The 21,759-nt window shown below is 36.6% G+C and overlaps 1 protein-coding gene across 13 annotated transcripts in view; it reads right to left on the bottom strand.

Moving 5' to 3' along the window:
* The window catches only part of NEBL (nebulette), a 376,575-nt gene that overhangs the window by 103,254 nt on the left and 251,562 nt on the right, over positions 1-21,759 (bottom strand). For 3 of the 13 annotated variants that reach the window (XM_044928164.2, XM_006058645.4, XM_044928166.2), the window contains exons 1-4: positions 13,099-13,301; positions 12,938-13,009; positions 4,711-4,815; positions 2,396-2,506 (exon numbers count right to left, since the gene is read on the bottom strand). The exons of 2 other annotated variants lie outside the window; for them this stretch is intronic. In XM_044928164.2, the coding sequence (XP_044784099.2) occupies positions 2,396-2,506; positions 4,711-4,815; positions 12,938-13,009; positions 13,099-13,179 (369 nt within the window). In that variant the 5' untranslated portion in view covers positions 13,180-13,301. Of the gene's footprint in view, positions 1-2,395; positions 2,507-4,710; positions 4,816-12,937; positions 13,010-13,098; positions 13,547-15,427; positions 15,583-21,759 lie in introns of those variants that run through there. 8 more of the 13 variants (XM_044928163.2, XM_025264433.3, XM_044928167.2 and 5 more) reach the window with 8 other exon arrangements.

Here is a 21,759-nt window from a genome sequence, read left to right as displayed (position 1 = left end):
TATTTGGACACAGTAAAAGGTTAGTTCTTTAATTATCACAAATACTATTAAATTGTTCTACTTTCTTGCCTGTCATTATCAGGTAAGCTCTGAGAATTCCAATTTTAATAAAATAGATTTATGCGTATCTAAAGAAATGTTATTACAATTACATAAATCTTTGAAATAGACACCTTCTTCAGAATCCAGGTATTTCCTTTCTAACAAGTTCAAAGACTAATTATGACCTGGGGCAGTGATGCTTCTTGAGAGCACATATATTTCTTTCTTAGGGTGCATATTCTCCTCTGGAATAATACCTGTTACCAATTAAGCGACAATCTATTCTGGAAAAAAATAGGAACAGATTCCAAAATGTCCAATGTGGATTACTTTTTATGTTAAGTTCTATGTACACATAGTTGTGTACTATAGACATGCTTATGCCATAAAAATTTGAGAAAAGCTGTGCACTTCCAAAGCAATTAAGAATGTAAATGTCTGAAAATGTTACCTTCCCAAGTAAGTATAAAACTAAGAAAAGATTTTTCTTTTCTTTATTATATAACTGTTGCTTATTATTATCGCAAAAATCTTGTCAAATATCAAATGTTATAATTATTTGCTTTATAAAGAACTCTGTATGATTAGCAAGTGGCTGGGTCACCAGATGCTGGGTGGGAAAGGGCGGGCGGGCATATTAGTCCTGGTCAGCCATGCAGAGCCCTGACATATATTTTTAGCCTCATGTTGCACAGCTGAGATTAGCTTACTGCCAAGCTGGGTACACAGTGGACATTTAAGTCTGTGATAATGAAGTACTTAAAGATATTCTGCAAAGAATAACTATACTTGGTGTTGTTCAAGAGTAATCTATTTTCAGACTATTTTAAAGTTATCTATTCTGGAGAAAGAAGTGAACTTGTTTAATAATTTTTAAAAAGAGAGGTAGAAATAGTAAGAAAGAGGTGGTAATGGATATAGCTTAGAACCAAGACTCGAGCGAATTCACCCATGTTCATATGCCAGCTCTGCTGTTTGTCAGTCGTATGACCTTGGGCAAGTCACCTAACCTCTCTGTGCTTCAGTTTCCACATCTCCAAAATGAGGCTACCTCATGGAGTTGTGAGCATTAAGTGATAAAAATATATGTGAAATGAATAGAACAGTACCTAACACATAGTGAGCATTTTTATGCATTTATTATTATTAACCAAAAATGTAGCATGAAAAATATAAACTATGTAAAAGGAAACATTTCTTTTAAAAAAAAATCAATCAACTGAACAAAAATCCATTTTACAAGTATTTATTGAACATCCCTTGGGATTTCTTTGGAAGGAATGATGATAAAGCTGAAACTCCAGTACTTTGGCCACCTCATGCAAAGAGTTGACTCATTGGAAAAGACTCTGATGCTGGGAGGGATTGGGGGCAAGAGGAGAAGGGGACAACAGAGGACGAGATGGCTGGATGGCATCACTGACTCAATGGATGTGAGTTTGTGTGAACTCCGGGAATTGGTGATGGACAGGGAGGCCTGGCGTGCTGTGGTTCATGGGGTCACAAAGAGTCAGACACGACTGAGCGACTGATCTGATCTGTGTTCTAGGAGTCCCTAGACTCCTAAGCACAGAGATGGAGCAGGGAACAAGACAGATGAGATTCCTGCTCTCTTATGGATGAATAAAGTAACCAAAAAAAAAAAAAAAAATCACAGTATACTATGAAGAAAACATAGCAATAATATGAGTGTGAAAGAGGCGAAATATTCTATTTTGAAATTCTGTTTTAAGGAACACAATAGATTAAATGCATTAAGGATTCCTTCTGTGTTAATGTACTCTAAAAGGAAAATTACTCCTAAACTCTCATGGATTCAAAATGAGTTTACATAATGATAGTTCTTAAGTCTGTCTGCAACTTGCAGTCATTAAAATAGCCATTTCCACCTGGTGGAGGCTTTTTTGGGAGCCTGATATAGTCTAAGTGAAAACACCATCCAGGAGAAAAAAAAAAAAATCAGGAACCACTTGTCTAATTGAGGGAGCACAGATCTGTGGATCCTGACTTTAACCATTAATTCTTTATGTGACTTTTAATAAGCTATGGGTATGTTCTCTCACAAGTTAAATCAAAGACTAGTTTAATATTTGCTATAAGATTGTAATCTAAGTAAATTGTCTAGATAAGATTCGTATTTGCTCTGTTAGTAGTGGTGAATGGGACTAGGAAAGACTGTATCGTGTGATTAACACACTGGCAGGTCCTTGTCTCTATCTGTGACCACAAGTGACCGTCACTATCAGTGACTGCTGTTTATCTAAGAGCAACAACTCTTTATAAAATGCTAAACAATGTGTATTAGGTATATATTTGATTTACATAATTGTATAATAATCTAGGAGAACCATACCTCACTCTGTAGTTGTGTGACTTCTCTGGCAAAGACACTGTCAATTGTGGCTGGCATCTGCTTATAAAGAGAATTGGAAAGGTCCGCCTTAATGGTGCCTTTGTATTTTGCCTAGGGGGGAAGAAAGAAAAGAAAAATAAATATGTCTCAGTTTTTCCTTTACTGTGAATATTGAAAGAGAATGAAGACAGGTACTTTCTTAGGAAACAAATTAGTTGGGATTGACACATATACACTGCTATGTATAAACTAGGTAACTACTGAGAACCTAATGAATAGCTCAGGAACTCTACTCCAGGCTCTGTGGTGACCTAAATGGGAAGGAAATCCAAAAAAGAGGGGATATATGTATACAAATAGCTGATTCATTTTGTTGTACGGCAGAAAATAACACACTGTAAAGCAACTATCCTCCAATAAAATATTTTTAAGTATGTAAAGTCAACTTTAATTTCAGATACCAAACCCGATGGTCATATTTGAATGAATAAATCCAATTTATCATGGTAAAACCTTTAAATCAAACATGCAAGAAAATAACAACTGGAAGAGGGGAGTTGAAGGATGGGAGAAATGGGTGCAAAGTGGTCAACAGGTACAAGCTTCCAGTCATAAAATCAGTACATGGGGATATAAAATCTAACATGGTGGCTATAGTTAATAAAACTGTATGACATATTGGAAAGTCACCGAGAGAGTAAATCTTAAAAAGTAATCATCATAAGGGAAAAAAAGGAAATAAGACGTGTGACTCCATATGACAACAGACTTATTGTGGTGGTCCTTTCACAGTGCATACAAATATGGAGTCCTGAAACTAATATAATATTCCACGTCAATTACACCTCAAATGAAAATTTTAATTAAATCAATTTAATTAAATAATGGCTATTTTTCTACTTAAACCCATGCACATTTCTAAAAGTAATTCTATTTGTGTATCAATAATTTCATATATTTGAAATTGTTGTCTCATATTGTCAAAAAATATATGAGAATGAGACACTTCAGCTGTTCCAGAAAACACAAGTCATTAGAATTTGTCTAGAAGCTGAACACAAAGGACAGCCTTCCTTTATTCAAGTCTTCTTAACTTCTTCCACCACAATGGCGGGGTGCTGAGGTTGGGGAGCCTTTTTTTGCTGTTTTTGCACTTTCCCACATACCTCCCACTGCCTCTAAATGATCTCAGTCATTACTCATAAAGAGAGACACTCATTCACTATTTCCTCTTGGGAAGATTAGGTTCAAAGGAATGTAACAGATTGCCCTCTTCCTTTTTTTTTTTCCTCTGTAGTTAACTCCTTCAGGAAAAAGCCTCAATTAATAATTAAGAACACCAAGCATTTCTCTGTGAAGGAGAAATAATATTTAATAGCTTACACAAGTAAACAAAACTGTGGCTTTCCCCACTCTATCCACAAGTCCCTGATGTCACTCCTACTTGGAGCCAGATTTGAGTGTTGATTCATTGAGCATATAGCTTGTGTAAGCCTTGTGTTCCCATAACTCTTCAGATTTTCATACTTAAAATTTACCAGTTTTCTTCAAAATGCTTTCATGTTGGCAGAAATAATCCCAAGAATACCATGTTGCTCTTTTTCCAATAACTTACGAAACACTAGAGGTCAGTCATCTACAACACTAGCTAATCATCTTCTTTTCGAGTTTATCTCTTCAAAATGATCTATTCGCAGACACGGGCATTGCCTCATCACAGAAATCACTGTTAACATTGTGCTTTATAAGACAACATAAGCTGCAGTTCTACATGCGCTCAGAAAAAGATTATATGACTTTTCAGCTGGAAAATGAACGTAGCGCATTTCTTACTCTATGATTTAATAGCAGGTATCTCTGTTGAGCTGATCCTAACCAAAAATAGTTCAAATTGATCTGAAGTTACTTACCAAAGATACCACATTTTATGGAATCTGCTGATCAGTTTGACTTATTTTCAAAATGAGATTGGATCATTTATATCTAATAAGTCTGTTAAGAAATAAAATAATGGAACTTCTGAGACTATTTTGCCAGTACTTTCTATTGAATAAAAATATCTCCTTTTAATTTGATGTAAATAAAAAAAGGTTAGAGTCAACATAGATATCTATAATAAAACATATCAACAATAGATAGTAAGCTACCAGTTTACATAAGTTAATTGACATAATGCATAGAATTATATATACAGATATTATTAATGTCAACATTCAGTGGTATTATCAGAAACATTATTCTCTAATTTTAATACACAAACTTTTCTACATAAATAGAAAATAATATAAGCCATTTAAAAAGTTTTGATACCTTACCTCAGAAATAAAAGCACCAATGTGTTTTACATGGTTTAGCATAGGCGTGTCAGTCACAAACGTACACTTGTCTTTAGACTTTTTATACTCTTCTTTATAATGGATCTGAAAGAGAGAACATTTTACATAAGAGAAAGTAAACAACTCTAACGCTCCCTTTTTGAACAGAAGAATTAACCTGCACAAGTCTATTTTCTGAAATAAATACTCCAATGTGGAATGACGCTCAAAACAAGCCAAATCAAATAAACTGATATCCAGCCCAGAACAACAAAGGGGATGAGGCAGGGTAAGAAAAAGGCTGCTCTTTAGATAAGCAACGGTACAGTTACCATCAAGGATCTTGCGTGTTGGACCCACATTGACTGTGGGTCCTATTTGTCCAGCTTCTTCAGCATAATTAAGAAACATTGGTACCACGTATAAAATAGCTAACTCATGAGAACCTACTGTATAACGCAGGGAACTCTGCTCAGTGCTCTGTGGTGGCCTAAATGGGAAGGAAATCCAAAAAAGAGGGGATATATGTATACATACAGCTGATTCATTTTGCTGTACAGTAGAGGCTAACATAACATTGTTAAGCAATTATACATCAACAAAAATTAATTAAAAATAATTTTTTCTTTATTTTAAAAAGAAGCATTGCATAGGCTTCCCAGGTGGCCCACTGGTAAGGTAAGAATATTGGAGTGGGTAGCCACTTCCTTCTCCAGATTTCCCCAATCCATGGGAAATCCCATGGACAAAGAAGCCTGGCGGGCTACAGTCCACAGAGTTGTAAAGAGTTGGACACAACTTAGCAACTAGCAACAACAAAGTATTGCATGCATACTCAGCACACTCCTTTATCACTTGATTTCTTCAAACCATGCTAAAATTTCTCAATAAATAAATCTGGTTCTGTGCTAAGCATGGCCTTTCTCAAGATAACTTGAATACTGAGAACTAATACACAAGTTCGAGGGAATACGTACAGCAGATGTATATAAAATAGGTATTTCCAATTTACACATTTTCTGTGTAGCTATGTCATACCATACACACAAACTTTAACTCACATCTTAAAAAAAAATTCTCCATTTCACTCATACAATTGTCCTAATTTATTGTTACTTTAAGCCACAGACCCTAACAGGTAAGCCTACGGTCAAGCAGAAACACAGTTGCCTACCTCTGGGTTTAAAGTTAGGAGTCATCAGGACAGATGTGACCAATTAAGAAGAGGACGAAATTAAACAAACGGAGATTACTGTTAGCATCATTACCTAGACATGCTGGATTAGAGGAGGGGGCATAAATTGTGGCCACAGTGGGATTCTGGTCACTAATTAATTATGCTCAAATCAAAGGTTGACTATCCAATTTATGAGAACCCCATAGGCCTCCCCAACCTCCTCCCCTCCCCCAAGCATAGAACCCACCGAGAAAGCCTGTCACCTGTGGAGATCACTGCAGAAGGCCCCCTTGTGGTGGCAGGCAGGCAAATGGGACAGAGTCCAGAAAGGCTTAGCTGAGCAATCCTCATTTCCTCTTTCCATTTCACTAGTGAGAGGAATCACTCTTTCTCCCCTCAGGAGAGGCCAGGATTACTCTTCGAGAATATCCCGCATGGGCAGATAAGTCAAAAAGAAGTCAGGAACTATAGAGAGGGACCTGAAATGTAATCCCACCGTCACACTAATTGCCATCCAGTCTGAAAACTGGGCAGGCAAAACCTATGACTGTTTGAGAGGATGAAGGTAATTTGCTGAAAGTTGTATCACCCTGTAATAAAGTCATGTTTATCTGCCCAAGACTGTAAATACTTAGACTGAAAAAAATGTCATAGTTCAGATGATTAAATTACATGGCCTCCCTAATTACAGCCTAAAAGTGAAGTTTAACGGTATACACTACCTGGTTCTTAAAGAACATGACTAATGTTGATGTTACACTTTAACGTGACATAGAGATTTTACCATATTTGAACAGACCTAAGGGGCATTATTTGACCTGAGGTGTAACCAGCCACAAACATATTGAGTAACGTTATTTTAAATGCCGTATTTCACGGCGATGACTCAGATATTAGATGCTGACCACATTAAACATTTGCTTTATTCATGAAATCAACATTAGAACATATTTATCTTATCTGAGCACTGAATTGCTTTTTTTTTTTCTTCTCAAAGATTAGCCATAATTTTAGGTCTCTGCAAATCACCGTCCTCAGTCACTAGTAATTAAACCGTTAATGGCACTATGATAAATAGTAGGCTATTTTGATCATAAGGAGAAAAAAAGTATCTCCGTTATATAATTAAGCGTGAGATAAAATAAGCTATCATTAGGCTTAAGTTTGGCTCATTATTTTTATCTTTCGCCACCATCTCTTCCCTCTCCCATTCACATTCTTCACAGCAGTGGTATGTGCTATGGCTACAGCCTCTGATAAGCTCTGACTTGAGCAGAATGTTCAGGACAGGAGCTAGGGATAAAGGCGAAGTGTTTATTTCCTCTGCTCTGCAGGCAAATATCTTTATTTAAAAGATAAACACACACACATACATCTACTATATGCTTATTGTCACTCATATTGTATTTCTAATGAATTTTACAATATGAGAGACAGTAAGCATATGTTCTTAAATTTTTATATAAAGAATACCACAAATTAGTAGATTCGTATACTAGCAGAATTGGGAAAAAAAAAATGAAAGGGAACTACGTTGATGATTAATACTAAATCTTAGGTAAAATAAAAATCACTGAGTAGACAGTCAATTCCAAATCTAACAGATGGCCCCATCTATTGGATAGATTGCCTCTCCAAACCCTTTCTTTCCTAACAATAGAACTCAAGTGTATTTACGGGAGGAGATACGCCCCTACCACAGCCGCAAAGGACAAATTGCTCTGAGACAGGCATGGCTTTCTCATTCCCTTTGGCCAGCGATCGGTTGGGGAAGACAGGTGCCCAGCTCTGGCCATGAGATATTCTTGGAAGTCTCCCCAGCATTATTACTGGTAAAGCTCATACAAGGGGAGAGACTTGCTGACACAGCCCATTGACATGTCCACCTTCTGTCTTCCCCAACCACAGGAAAACAGCAGAAACCAGGCCATCACAAGAAATAAACCACCGTACCAATGATGGCAGAGCAGAAGGAAAGGAGCCTGAGAGACTGATAACATCAAGGCTGCAGCCCCTCCATCCAGGATTCATCTCAAAAAAATAGTCATCTATCTGTTAAGCCCCTGTGCTAGGATATCCGTGTTCTGTGCAGCCATCTGCACTCACAACCAACACACAATCCAAAGTTGATGACTTAATGTCAATAAGATGCCCTAAATAATTTACTTTCTCCTGACCTCACCCATTAATCCCATCATGTCTCAACTACAGTTCAACTTAAATTAGTTGAGTGTGCTTCCTCTTCTTAGCCTAGTTTCTTTCACTTTAGTATGAGACCAGCTAATGGCCGAAAGCGGAAGACAGATGTAGAAATGTTAGAGGGCATTTCCTTTTACAAGCATTCTTAACCAGAAGGAGCTAGGAAGTCTTTTCACAAATGGAACCACACTGGCTAAATGCAATGAACCCCGGAAGACAGAACTGCGGCTCCAGCACTGCGTGTTAACCGAGGCGCCCAGAGCCAAGGCTGCTCTCCCAGGTTTCTGAACACCATTGGAGCTTTCTCTGGAGGGGTAACCATGGAATCCCATGTTTTCAGCATCGGGAAGGGTTACCCACAATAAACAATGTTCACTTGCCTGGAAAATGTTCTTCCTGCTGCCACACAAATGAACACCCTAAAAAGGTTTGAATCAAAACACTGAGTCAGAGGCTTCTGGCAGATGCAGGCTCACTTGCTCTGCAGAGACTCTTTATCCTAATTTACAAGAAACATACAAAGGGTCCCTTTTAACCTACTATTTTTTATGACCACCCTACAAAAGGCTCCCAGATCCATGATGCTGACTGCTCAGTGTAGTCAGTGGGTTTGATTTATTCAAGGAATTGATTAGATAGCTGAGTAACAGGACAAAATACCAAAGAGAGGATATCTGGGGAAATAAAAAGCATTACATGGCTAAGAGAAAAATAAAAAAGGCTGCCTCAGAGAACCAGGTGTCTTTCAAGATTGGGCAGTGAGCTATGCAGAGGGGAAACCCCACAGTATGGGCAGAGCATGTGCAAAGCAGAAATTAGGCAAGGCAAAAAAAAAAAAAAAATTTTTTTTTTTTAAATTTTTTTAAATGCCTCATCCTGATCCCCAAAATGAAGCCATCTGATCTGAAAAACAGACATTTCTTTCTATGGAGAATTCTAAACAGTGCAAGCCTTCTAGGACTTATCACTAGGCCATTCTTACTTAACATTTTAATGAATTATCTGGCAAGGGCATGATACAGCGAAGTCTGCAGGTCTGCTGATGACCTCGCGCTCTTTTGGAGAGGGAGATGTTAAACTGAAAGAGACAAACTGCAGAAGCTCTCAAAGGGCTGTGCGAGAGGGTGGGCCACTACAGATTAGATCATCCCTAGCAAGGGAAAATCACTCGGACTATTAAAAGAGGATGGGCCCTACATGATCAGCTACAAGTCAGAAATTAGGACTGGAAATGGCTGAGGATGCTGTCCTTACTGAGGCTGATCTAACGGCTTTCTGCAGCCCCCCTTAGTCCAAGAAACTGTAAATATCATCATAAAACAGGCAGGAAACAGCATGCTTCCCTACTCACAGTCACAGCCTTCCACATCTGGACCTCTGCGCACAGTTCTCGTTATTACATCCTGATAAAGACACATGAAACCTCAAAGAGGTCCAGAGAGGAATGATCAGAATGATAATGAAGGGGATGCAGACAGACTGTGCCATGAAGAGAAATCCATGAAACCAACCTTCTCATCTGGAAAATGGAGCAGAGTCGTGAGGGGCTACCAGCCAGGCGCTGGACTTGGCCAGATCTAAACCTGATTCTTGTCCCCATCCCTGACTAGTCAGGTGGCCAAGGACAAGCTACTCAATGCCAGGTTTCACCACCTCTGAGCTAAGGCTCACGGGGCCTATGGCACCAGCTCACTGTGGCATGACATACAGTATTGCATGTGGAGTGCCTGGCACACAACAGAAAGAAAGGACATCGTGGTGGCCATGATTTGGGAGTCAGATAGACCTTGTTCCAAATCCCAGGTCAGTGTCTCACTAGCTGTGTGATTTGATCAAGAAAATGTGAGCCTGGGACTTCCCTCATGGTCCAGTGGTTAAGAATCAGCCTTGCAATGCAAGGGACGCAGGTTCAATCCCTGGACAGGGAACTAAGACCCCACATGCTATGGAGACGCTAAGACTGCAGGCTGCAACCAGAGTCCATATGCCGCAATGAAAAATACCGCATGCTGCAACAAAGACATGATGCAGCTAAACAAATATAAATAAGGAAATGTGAGCCAGCCTCTCAAAGCTTCAAGATGTAGGACTCTACAAAGCTGGCAAACAGAAAACCAAATTCACATGGTGACAAGCTGCAAACAGATTGCCTTCAAACAAACAAAAAGGCTCAGGTAAACACGTGGATTTCCCCCTTGGGATATAAAGGATTATAAAACAAGACTAAAGTCCTTGAAGGTTTGTCTTTAAGATTGAGACTGGGGCTAAGACTGGTGGACTAAATTAAATGTGAGCACGAACAGATGGACACTATCAGAGACGTAATAAAGACTTGACTGGAACTCCAATCTAACTCAATTCGTCCTTTCTATATTTGCTTTTAGCTCCGTATTGATGCAATTTCAAAGATACATTTTAGACCACCCTCTAGTCACGCAGACAACACAACAAAGAAAAGAATTTCAAATTTAAGTTAATCTGCTCCATATAAAAACACTGATGACACCAGGTGTGAATGAACAAGTTATTACTTAATAATACTATTTAATTACATTTCTAAAAACAATAGAAATTTGATTCAGTTCAATTCCTGAAACTCTTCCAGAAAGGGTAAATTAAAATCTGATTTTAAAATGATTGTACAAACCCTTGATTCTTTTTTTTTTTAAGAAACAAAGAAAGTAATTGTTCAGACTGTTGGTTGGTAAATATAAAAATTTCAAAAATTGAACCAGTATTTTAATAAGTATGGAATTCTCTTTGGAAACAAAATGTAAACATGTACACAGATATAAACTAGGCCACAGTAATATGATCTAAATATTTCAGTAGAACGGGCTATGCAACATAAACCTATAATAAACAGAAATTACTCTCACGTATTTGACTTCACCTACATGAGAGGAAAATAACATGGCTTTTGCTTTGTCAAAACAGTAAAGGCCATCGCCCCTCACTACAAGATTGGTTTTGAAATCACTGAGAAATGTTCTTATCACCTACTAATTAAAGTTGTCACTTTAGTAGTTTATATAACTTGACTCAGCCACAAATACACCTCAAACAAAACAACACTGGAAGACTATCTCCAGAGCTCTGGAACTTGAAGTTTTACACGGTCACATCACTAATATTTGTGTAATACATAATAATAAAGCTAAGGTACACTTTGCATGAAAGCTACAGGACAGATAACATGGCAGACTGGCTAAGAGACAGGGCTTCATGTTCAAGCCCTACTCCCCACTACTTCACTGTGTGATCTGGGCAAATTACTTAACCTCTTGGACGGAGCCTTCTTGTCCTTCACCTCTAAAACGGGAACACAAGAGAGCCTACCTCACAAGCTGCATTACCTGGCTTTAGTCCTCAATAAATCTTAGCTGTTGCTGCTTTTACTATCACTGTTGCTGCCATTATCATTTCAGTATTATTATAGCTTACAAAGAACTTTTACTTATAGTAGCTTGTGACGAATATTAAGAAATGGCACAAAGAAACACTCAATTTAAAAGTTAATTACATTACATGTCAAGTATACAGGAAGGAGTCTGATTTCCACCCTCCCAGCTCTTCTAACAAACCAGAAGGGAGCACAGAATCATATATAAAATGTGATTGGATGGATACAAAATTAATGTATAGAGACAATCGTTAATAACAGCTAGCATCTCGTTACTCACAATGTTCCAGACAATTTACTAAACACTTCAAATGTGTTATTATTTCTTAATCTTAGTATTTTACACGCTTCCCTTGAGGAACTATGTCCTGCCAGCCTGTTCAGGGTTACTGTTAAACTACTCAGGCAGGCTAATTTCAGAGAACACTGACTATATGGCCCAGGATTGATTTCCTCTGCAAATAAAAGTCTGTAAACTATTCTGATCATCTTGCTTAAGAACAACAACAGAAACAACCAGTTCTCTGCTCCCCTTTCTAGATAAGACAGGCACCTGCTCACGCTTCATAAGCCATCTTTCCTGTGTACCAGCAATTCTCTTATAACTGTTCTAGTGAGGATCATTAAATTCTCATCCCAAGATAAGAACACATTTCCTTTGCTTCTACCATCCTAGTTTGCGTATTTACTATAGGTAAATAGGTAGACAGAAATATATAGATTGTTGTTGTTCGGTCACTAAATTGTGTCTGACTTTTTGTGACCCAATAGACTTCAGCACACCAGGCTCCTCTGTCTTCCACTATCTCCCAGAGTTTACCCATATTACTTAATTCTGTAATCCCAGGATTCCCTCGATATACAACATAAACTGATCCCAGTTAACAAAGAAAGTCACAACAACAATGCTCCTTTCACTAATAGCATCATCCACATCCAGTTCAGAGTTCTCAACATGCAGTTCAGTAAACTGAATCCTAAATTGCTAATAAATGTTACATGCACATAGAAACATTCATGTTTCTCGTCTGGAAAACTACTGGATTCATCAGATTCCATAAAAGCTACTCAAAATGCTAAAAACCATTATTTAGATAGAGATCCTCTCAAAACAAATTACATCATTACACGAATTGTAAAAGGCTTTGTATTCTCAGTGGAATATGCTCAGAAATTTGATGCCTTATGATTTCATGCCAGAGTGACAGTGAAGTTCAAGAAGGGACAAGATTCTGGCTTAAGAACATGGAGACATGTCCCCACAGAAATTCTCTGTCTAGGTGACCTTGGGGAAACCGTTTAACATTTCTGGACTTAGTTCCATGATTTGGAAAATCACTGGGTTTTAAATAAATGATTTCAGGGTTTTCTCCTCAGCTCTCTGATTCTATGATATAATCATGCCACATATGCAAGGCAAAACAGATAAAAATTTTTAAGCCACTTACATCACTAATGAGTTCAGTGCACCTTCTGGCCAATTCCATACTCAGGTCTTCAATAACAGGCTTAAAGAATACCTGTCCAGGGAAAAAGGAATGGAAACATTGTTCTCATCATCAACTTTAAGGAATGAACACCACACCTCAGCAAGCTCCTTCTCACCCACCTTGTCCTCTTCATTTTCTTCTTCCCCTGTTTTTTCTTCTTCAGTTTCATCTTTCACATCCTCAAATACAGGAACCCTCATTTTTACGCTTTATATATATATATATATATATAATTCACAAGTGCAGCACCTTTTTATATACTGCAGCACCCTTGAGATCTTGGCATCTCTGTGTTCCGGCAGAAATGACCTTGCCCAGGCCTCCTCCCTATTTAGCTCACTCTTCACCCTCCTTATCACAGCTGCGTGTGAGTGGATAGAACCAGATCACTGAGGTTGGCAAGGACTAGCCTCATAAGAGGAAAGAATATTTTAATTGGCAAAATTCAATTTTGTGAACTTTTCAAGTCAACATTCTTTAAACTGAGACAAGTTCATTAACATTTCATGAATTCAATTCATTCATAAAATAGTTTGAATAAGACTTAGAGATTCTGGGAAAACCACTCAGCTATAACACTCAAGATAACACAGTGGAAAGCCTACTATCTCAAAGATTCCTCAACTCCATCTAAATAAAGCTTTCACTGGAATGTCAGACATACCCCAGAGTTGGTATGGTGAATCTGGATCATTAAACTCATTTCATTAAGTTAAATTAAAATTTTTATGAGACATATATATACTTTTTCAGTCTAAAAAAATACTTTATATTAGCTGATTAAAGGCTAGTAATTTATCTTGGAAAGCCCTTTGAACCACTTCGAAGAATCTATTCTGAGTTAATTATGGTTGTTAATCATACATTGCTATTGTATTATTTTAATTGTAAACATCATTAAACATGAGAAGCTATAGTTAACATAGGCTGATATATTATTTAAGAATTCTAGAAACATCATTATTTCAAAAAATAATAAGTACCCTCTTTCAATTTTGCCCATAGGGTCAATTTTTACACATTTCACTAGATATCTGTATATTTCTCAATGTGTAATACATGCTTGGAAAGGTTTAGAAGGATAAACTATAACAATATTTACAATGCAGTATGTATCACCAGTTATATAATTTAAAATGTATTTCTCAAAACAAACCCTTTAATGTCAACTGAGGTAGTTCTAAGACTATACAGTTGAATTTATCGATTTGTTTTTTTAAATCCTAGGATAAATTAATATTTATAAAGCTGTAGCATATCCATGTGGGACATAATAAAAAGTACCTTATGGTGAATAATGAAACAAATGATATAAAACATAACTTTAATCAAAAAATACATTCCAAGCAAAAAAGTATGATAATGTTTTCTCTTAATAGCATATCCAGTTGTTGTTTTGTTTTGTTTTGTTTTTCATTTTTGGAGTATAATTGCTTTACAATGTTGTGTTAGTATCATATTTAGTTTTAAATTTTTTAAATTGCCTTGATCTTGCCTAAAAATTCTGAAACGAAAAAATTATACAATCATCATGTATAGATGTCTCAAATTGTGCTGTATGAGGCTAAAATTCTGCAGAATACTCTGAAGGGGAAAAGGGGGTTTCTTAAACAAACATGTCTGGGGAAACCTGTATACTAATCTATACCTCTGCCACTTAGAGATCCACAAGGCATAATGACACATTAGAAGCTCCCACACCACACCTTAGAAGACCCACAACCAAGAAAACTATTTAAGTTTGCTTAACCCAGCAATTCCCCCAAACGAAAGCCTATTCATCTAATCTAATCTATCTACTACCTGCTTACATACCTACCTACCTATCTGTTCTTTTATTTGATACTGTATTTGATACTGCAGAAAACTAACATTCTTCTGTGAAATATTACTTAGGAAAACACTGTTGTATTCTGGAAAAAATGGTTGTGTTCTATTAAGAGTTGATTGTTTTATGAAATGACTTTTAATGCAAACTTAGTGGCATTATATAACCTACGTACCAGCCAAATGACAACATGAAATGCCCCAAGGGTTCTGAAACTGGAAACTTTAACTTTAAAATCATAGTAATGGGGACTTCCCTGGTAGTCCAGTGGTTAAGACTCCATGCTCCAATGTAAGGGGTGAAGGTTCAATCCCTAGTTAGGGAACTAAGATCCCAAATGTTGTATGGCATGGTCAAGAAAATATAAAAAAATAAAAATAAAATCATAGTCATGTCAGGCCAGTGTAGAGAATTCTATGAGGAAATTCTCTGTATGTTATATTTGTTCCATAAAAGAGAAGAATGTGTGGACTCTACTTGTTTCCCTCAAGCCTCTGCCAAAAGACTATCATAGTATTCCATAGAAACTATATTACAGTATCTTTATTTGGAAATAGGAAAAGCATATTTTTTATAAGCTTTTCTTGCAAACTTCTAGAAGCATAGGAAGAAAATCTCGCCAAAGCTGCCTAAGAGGCACTGCCTGGCTAGTGTTCGAGGTGAGAGTACTCACAAAGCGCACGGTGACGTCTCCTCTCTATGGTGAGATACCTTGGTCAGACTTCAGTGGCTGCTATTTTCTCATTTTCCATCATACAACAAATCCTCCACTGTGCTGGAAGAAAATAATCTGTTGAGATTATGCACAAAAGTTTGGAAATCAAAAACAAATGCCATATACAATGTGAACACAAATTTTCCATGTAAGGTTTTAAAATCAGAATTTTAAAACTATAAGAGTCCTTAAGAAGTCTATCCTGCTAAAGCCCTTTCTTTCATACAGAACAAAATTGATGTCAACAGAAATTAATTATTTGTCTTATTCACAAGGTTACCTAGTGGAGCATTAGGACCAAAATTTAACTAGAGCCCTACGTTTATTCATTCAAAGAAATGTGGTTATTCCAGGCACTGAATTTGATGTTAGATATGTAATGGTGAGTAAAATTTAATTTGTGCTAAAATGAGGTAGGAAAAAAAATTTTTTTAATCATTTAAGACTTGCTGTAGGAACTCCTTAATGGAATGTTTGGCAAGCTAGATACATTACTACTTTTGATTGAATGCATTTTTTTCCTTTTTACCTGTAGGTATAATATAAAATTCATGTAAAATTTTCTGTTAAACATTTTAAGCCCTGAATTTCATCACAGTAAAGGTCTCTTAATAGCTCCAAAATGGGACTTTGGGGATATGAAGGAAGTGTTCTTCATGGATAGCTATCATGTTTCAAAATTCCCCAATTTTCTTTCTTTTTTTTTTTTAAATCATGTTAAATGTTGTCTTTTAATACATATTTTCACCTTAGGCTTAGCCAAAAGGGAATATCTGTATAGCTGTTAAGCCCTTTTACTTTCCAAGCATTTCATTTCTGTCATCTACCTTTTACTTTCCTACTCTACCCATGCCCTGATGGAGGATGAGACCAAGGATGGGATCACATTATCTACTGCCAAACACCCCCTGAGGTCCAGGTCCGGCTCTCCCACATCCTCTAGGGAAAATTATTTCACCCCACTCTGGCTCAAAGTCTCCATCATTAAGCAGAAAAACTGAATTGCCCAAAGTTAATAAATGGAAAGCACCTAAAAATAGGAAAGCCCCTTACAAACACAAGAGTTTTCAACTATCGAATAAAGGTACACAGTTCCAGGGAAAGAACTTGATATCGCAAGATCGCCTCATTTGAAAGAGTAAATTCTAAACCTTCAATATGTTTTTAAAGGCCAGGAAGTCTTCATGCAGCATAACAACCCAAAGACAAGAGCTACCTTGTGTATTTGTAGTACAGAAGTCTTCCATATTTTTATAGTTTGATGTTTATGTATAAGCAAATCTATTTCTATAACAACTGACAGGTCCCAGGGGTAATTCGGGTCTCTGGAGACACAGACCCTGGCCAGGGAAGCAAGTCTACACCATCATCACGAGTCAGGCAGTGTCCGACTGTCTTCTTGTTCTTAAGGTCACGTACAATAAGAATCTCTTATTCAATCTCTTATTTTGAGAAGTGTTTCATATTTATTTCACTTTTTTTCTCCTTTCTGTTCTCTGCAGTGATGGAACATGTGGTTCTTCCCTAACATGGTGATGAGTGACTTGCAAATGAAATTCCATAATAAACAACTGAAATAGATTGAGATTCAGTTCTGTGTTGAGGGATATTTAGAGATAAACTGAATATTTCCAGTTTAAAAATTAATTCAACATATCTTATTATAACATATTCCCCCTACATGGTAAATGAGAGAGAAGCTTGCCTGCCTTGGCAGTCTTTTCAAGTACTCATTTTGCCTTTTTTTTTTTTTTAAATGACTATCCCCAGAAGGTTCTTGCTTCTCAGTTGAATCTCTGATTATTTTACTTTTGCCTTATGTGTTTCTTCACCGTTTGGCATCTATCTAAAAGAGAACTCTACTAATAGATGAGGGGGAGAAATCATTTCTTAAAACAAGAAATATAAGCTCTCTAGGGCAATTTGTCTTCTTTATATAAGAGAAGAGTCTTGCTTGTTATTAACCCAATCTATTTTTACAGTTAACACTCATTAAGTCTATCCTCTCCTTTTTAATGGCTATCTCATTACTGTTTGTTAATTAGAAATCTAAAGGATGCAAAGCAACTGAATAATTGTCACCATTACCAATTTTGCCATTAAAATAAGATTTTTTTAAAAACTTTATTTTATATAGGAGTATAACTGATTAATGGGGCTTCTCTGGTGGCTCAGTGGTAAAGAATGCTTCTGCCCATGCAGGAGACACATGTTCAATCCCTGAGTTGGGAAGATGCCTTAGAGAAGAAATGACAATCCACTCCAGTATTCTTGCCTGGAAAATCCATGGACAGAGGAGCCTGGTGGGCTACAGTCCATGGGGTCACAAAGAGTCAGACATGACTTAGCGACTAAACAGCAACAACAGTAACACAGCCGATAAACAACGTTGTGATGGTTTCAGGGGCACAGCAGAGCGACTCGGCCGCGTCCTATCCATGCTGCCACATAACTGTGATCGACATGTGCACACTTCTATGTTTAAAATAGATAACCAACAAGGACCTACTGGATAGCACAGGGAACTCTGCTAAAGTAAGATTTAATAGTGTTTTTCTGTATTGAACTTCCTATTTTTACAAACATAGATCCTACTCACAAACGAAAGCCACACATCTACACTTGCGTTGGAGGAAGAGAAGAACAAGAAACCACAAATAATCTTGGGCACAACAATTTGCAGGTTGGGGATGGTTGGGATGCCAAAATTTTAAATATCTATTCTTCTAAGTATATTGACAAGAGGGGGAAAAAAGAGTCCTCTTATTCCGAGTCTACATTAACATAAGTACCCAGTGAACCGAAAGAAGACTTTGGTTCAATTTGCTACTTACTTGAGTTATTTGTTCCAATTTAGTAACAACAAAGCCCAAACCATAAGCACTTCTGAAATCCTTCCCACCAAGAGAAGCCCAAGGTTTGAATGGTTTCTGTGTAGCTCGTAATCAGAACCAAAGTGTCAAGCAGGAAAAAAACAGCTTGAGTATTCTGAAAAAGTATGCCTTTCCTAGAGTTTTGTGTGAGAGGTGTCAGGGAAAAATGTGAAAGACTTTGAAATTGGCGGAAAAAAAAAAAAATTACATCTTTCCTTATCTAGCATTACCTTCTGGTTAATCTGGCTTTTCACTATTTTTAAACTACTTACCCACACCATAAATTATTGAAAACTGATAACAATGCTAATGATGTTTTAGCCATACAAATGCAAATTAATTGTGTCCTGGGGAAGAGTAATTGATTATTGGCTTCTTGATAGATCCTTTTATAGCTATCTGTAAACTCAATTCATCATTCCCCATTACTCATTTATGTTTGGTTCTTCAAATTCACCTTTTAACCTATTGTAATATCAATCTGGTGTCCTCAATTAACGAGTTAAAATCTTTGAAATGTGTTCATTTTATGTTTTACAAGAATCATGGTTTCACCTTTCCTTAAGAAAACCCTTTAACAGATGCAAATAATTTCATTTCTTCCCTTTGACATACAGTAAAAGTAAAAATTAAGAAAGTGATATTAGATAAAGCCATATTCTCTAAATTGTGAGCTATAGCTGTAAAATTTTTTGGTGTGTATGAAAATTAGCTTTTTGTTTTGTTTTGCTTTTTTAAAAAGGTCTGATCTCATTTGACTATTGGCAAATGCCACATGTGTGCTTGTATATATGTACATTCACACGCAAAACACACACACATAACACACACATGCACTCAAGCAGAGTTAATTCATCACAGCTGCCAGTTTCCTCTTGAAAAGCATACAAGGCTTCAATAAATGCAAAGACTTAATTACTTCTCACATCTGGAAAAACTTGAATATGAGAGTGGATTTATTGAAGAAGCTCTTTGCTTGGCTGTCAACACCATATCAAGAGCCAGAGTGTGGGCTTGATCAGTGTTGGCAATTCTTTAACCCTTCAGAGGTAGATGTCCTCCCAATTAATTCATAGCATGTCCTGCTTACATGATTTATGGATTTTATGAAAACACAGTAAATAATTTCCTAGTCATTTATGGAGAAAAGCTGTTTCTGTCATGTTTCCAGACGGGAAGAATCATACATTAAAACGTGGAAATAATGAGGAAGTCTTTATAGTCAAGGAAAAAGGGAAAGGCTTTGGAGTTGAGGCCATATTGAAAACAGTCATTGGAACAATAACTTGTGTAAACACATGTGAAACAATTCAGCCCTTTTTGGAGAAAGTATAACAATGTCTCTAAAACACAAGTAGGGAGTTACATGAGCTCAGAGCAAGAAGATCTAGCAGAAACCAAGTAATGGGCAGATCTCCCCCTAGAGAGAATACTTAAGCCAGAATTAGGCAAAGAAATGGGGTATATGGAAGACATCCAAAGAACATTTGCAGAGACCCAGAGATAAAGTTGGAGGAACCAAGATTTCAATGTCACTGGAGCATAAAATGGGAAGAGATGAGGGCAGTAGGGAGAACTCCATGTAGTATGTGTGTGGGAATCACTTACTAACACAGTGATCCTAAGTAGGTCTGAGTCACAAACTTAAAATAACACATTTCCTGGTCAACTAATCGCAGAAACATCTTTACACCTACTTTACACCTTCATGTGCCTTGAATTTAATTTTTACCCCTTCATTTTATCACTGGCCAACTGAAATATTCCTCTTACCTGGACTTTATGAAGACTCATACTGAAAAAATTATCCCCAACTGTATGAAGAAAAATACGCAAGGGAAATACATTTGTATTATATATTCCCCCCAATTTAATGGAAATTATGTTAAATGTTGTTTATAAGTTTCACGCTTCTACATTGCTATAATTACAATTTTATCATTAAAATGCACTTTTTTTCCTACTTTTTACTATACAAGCGTTATTGATCCTTCTACTTGAACCTTAAGCGTCCAATTACTGTACCTAAGCTGGCTAAGTATTTCTATCCTGAAGTCATGATTTCATTATTGGTTAAGACCAGGAAAACACCACAACTGACCCTTACAAGTTTGTAACTTTTGAAGCACTAACTCCTGAGTTTTGTTCCAACTGTTTTCATGGAGTTTTCTTCATGTGTAACTCAAAATATCAAAATAAGACCATAATTAAAGTAAATGTATCATTAAGACAGCTATAAAGTTAGTGATGTTTAAAACAATTGGTACTTTTTAGTGAGAACTAGTTTAACATATATTGGTGTTAATTTCTCTCTGAGGACTTTATATTCTCTATGATTTAGTATGTGTGTGTGTGTCCAACTTCATTCATTTCACAAATATTTCTTGTGTGCATTCTATGAGTCTGGCACTATTTTAATGTTCTCAGATAATGTTGGTGAAATGAGCATCTAAATATTTTGTAATACACTGTACTAGCTTTTGTATATATCTCCAGTATATTTCAGATACTGAATATACATGTGAAAATCAATATTCATTAGTATATTCAATTTAAAATACACCTTTTTAATACTATGATAAATTTGTTGGATTTTAAAAAGCTTCATTTTCAAACAATATTGTAAATCAATTATACTTAAATTTTTAAACAATAAAACTTCATTTTAAAATGCAGCATGCTTTTAAAAGCTTTTTATCAATGTTCAAATAATTTTGTAGCTATCAATTTTTTATCATTTTGTACACTAGTTATATCTACAAGTGGTTTTCTCCATATACCTTTTTTTTTTCTTAAATTGCGTACGCAAGATTTTTCTTCATAACCCCAGTATGCTTGGCCTACTTTTGATTTGCTCATAAAGTGACTTTTCCCAGGCAAAGTCTATTTATGTTGTTTTAACTCTTTCCAAAATCATTCTCTGGAGTATCTCTGTCCAGAATTGTAATGTGAGCCACATATGTAATTTTAAGTATTTTAGTTGCCACAAAAGAAACAGATTAAATTGATAAATGATATATTTTCTATAACTCAAGGTACCCAGAATTTTATCTTTCAACATATAATCAGTATAAAAAGTATTGTGATATTTTACCCTATTTATATTCTGAAATTCAGTGTGTTTTAATTCAGCACACCTCACTTCAGACGAGCCCTACTGGACAGTGGCTCCAAAGTGGACACCAGAGCGGTGCCATGATGCTATAAGACTGGAAATCACTAGCTATCTTTTTTTCATTTTTGATCATCTATACCTTGCTGTTTAGTCACTCAGTCGTGTCTGGCTCTTTGTGACCCAATGGACTATAGCCCACCGGGCTCCTCTATCCATGGGATTCTCCAGGCAACAATACTGGAGTGGGTT

The sequence above is a fragment of the Bubalus bubalis genome, chromosome 14 (assembly GCF_019923935.1).
Source record: "Bubalus bubalis isolate 160015118507 breed Murrah chromosome 14, NDDB_SH_1, whole genome shotgun sequence".
Taxonomy (NCBI): domain Eukaryota; kingdom Metazoa; phylum Chordata; class Mammalia; order Artiodactyla; family Bovidae; genus Bubalus; species Bubalus bubalis.
Note: the sequence above shows the minus strand (reverse complement) of the source record. Positions and strands in the feature narration are given on the sequence as shown.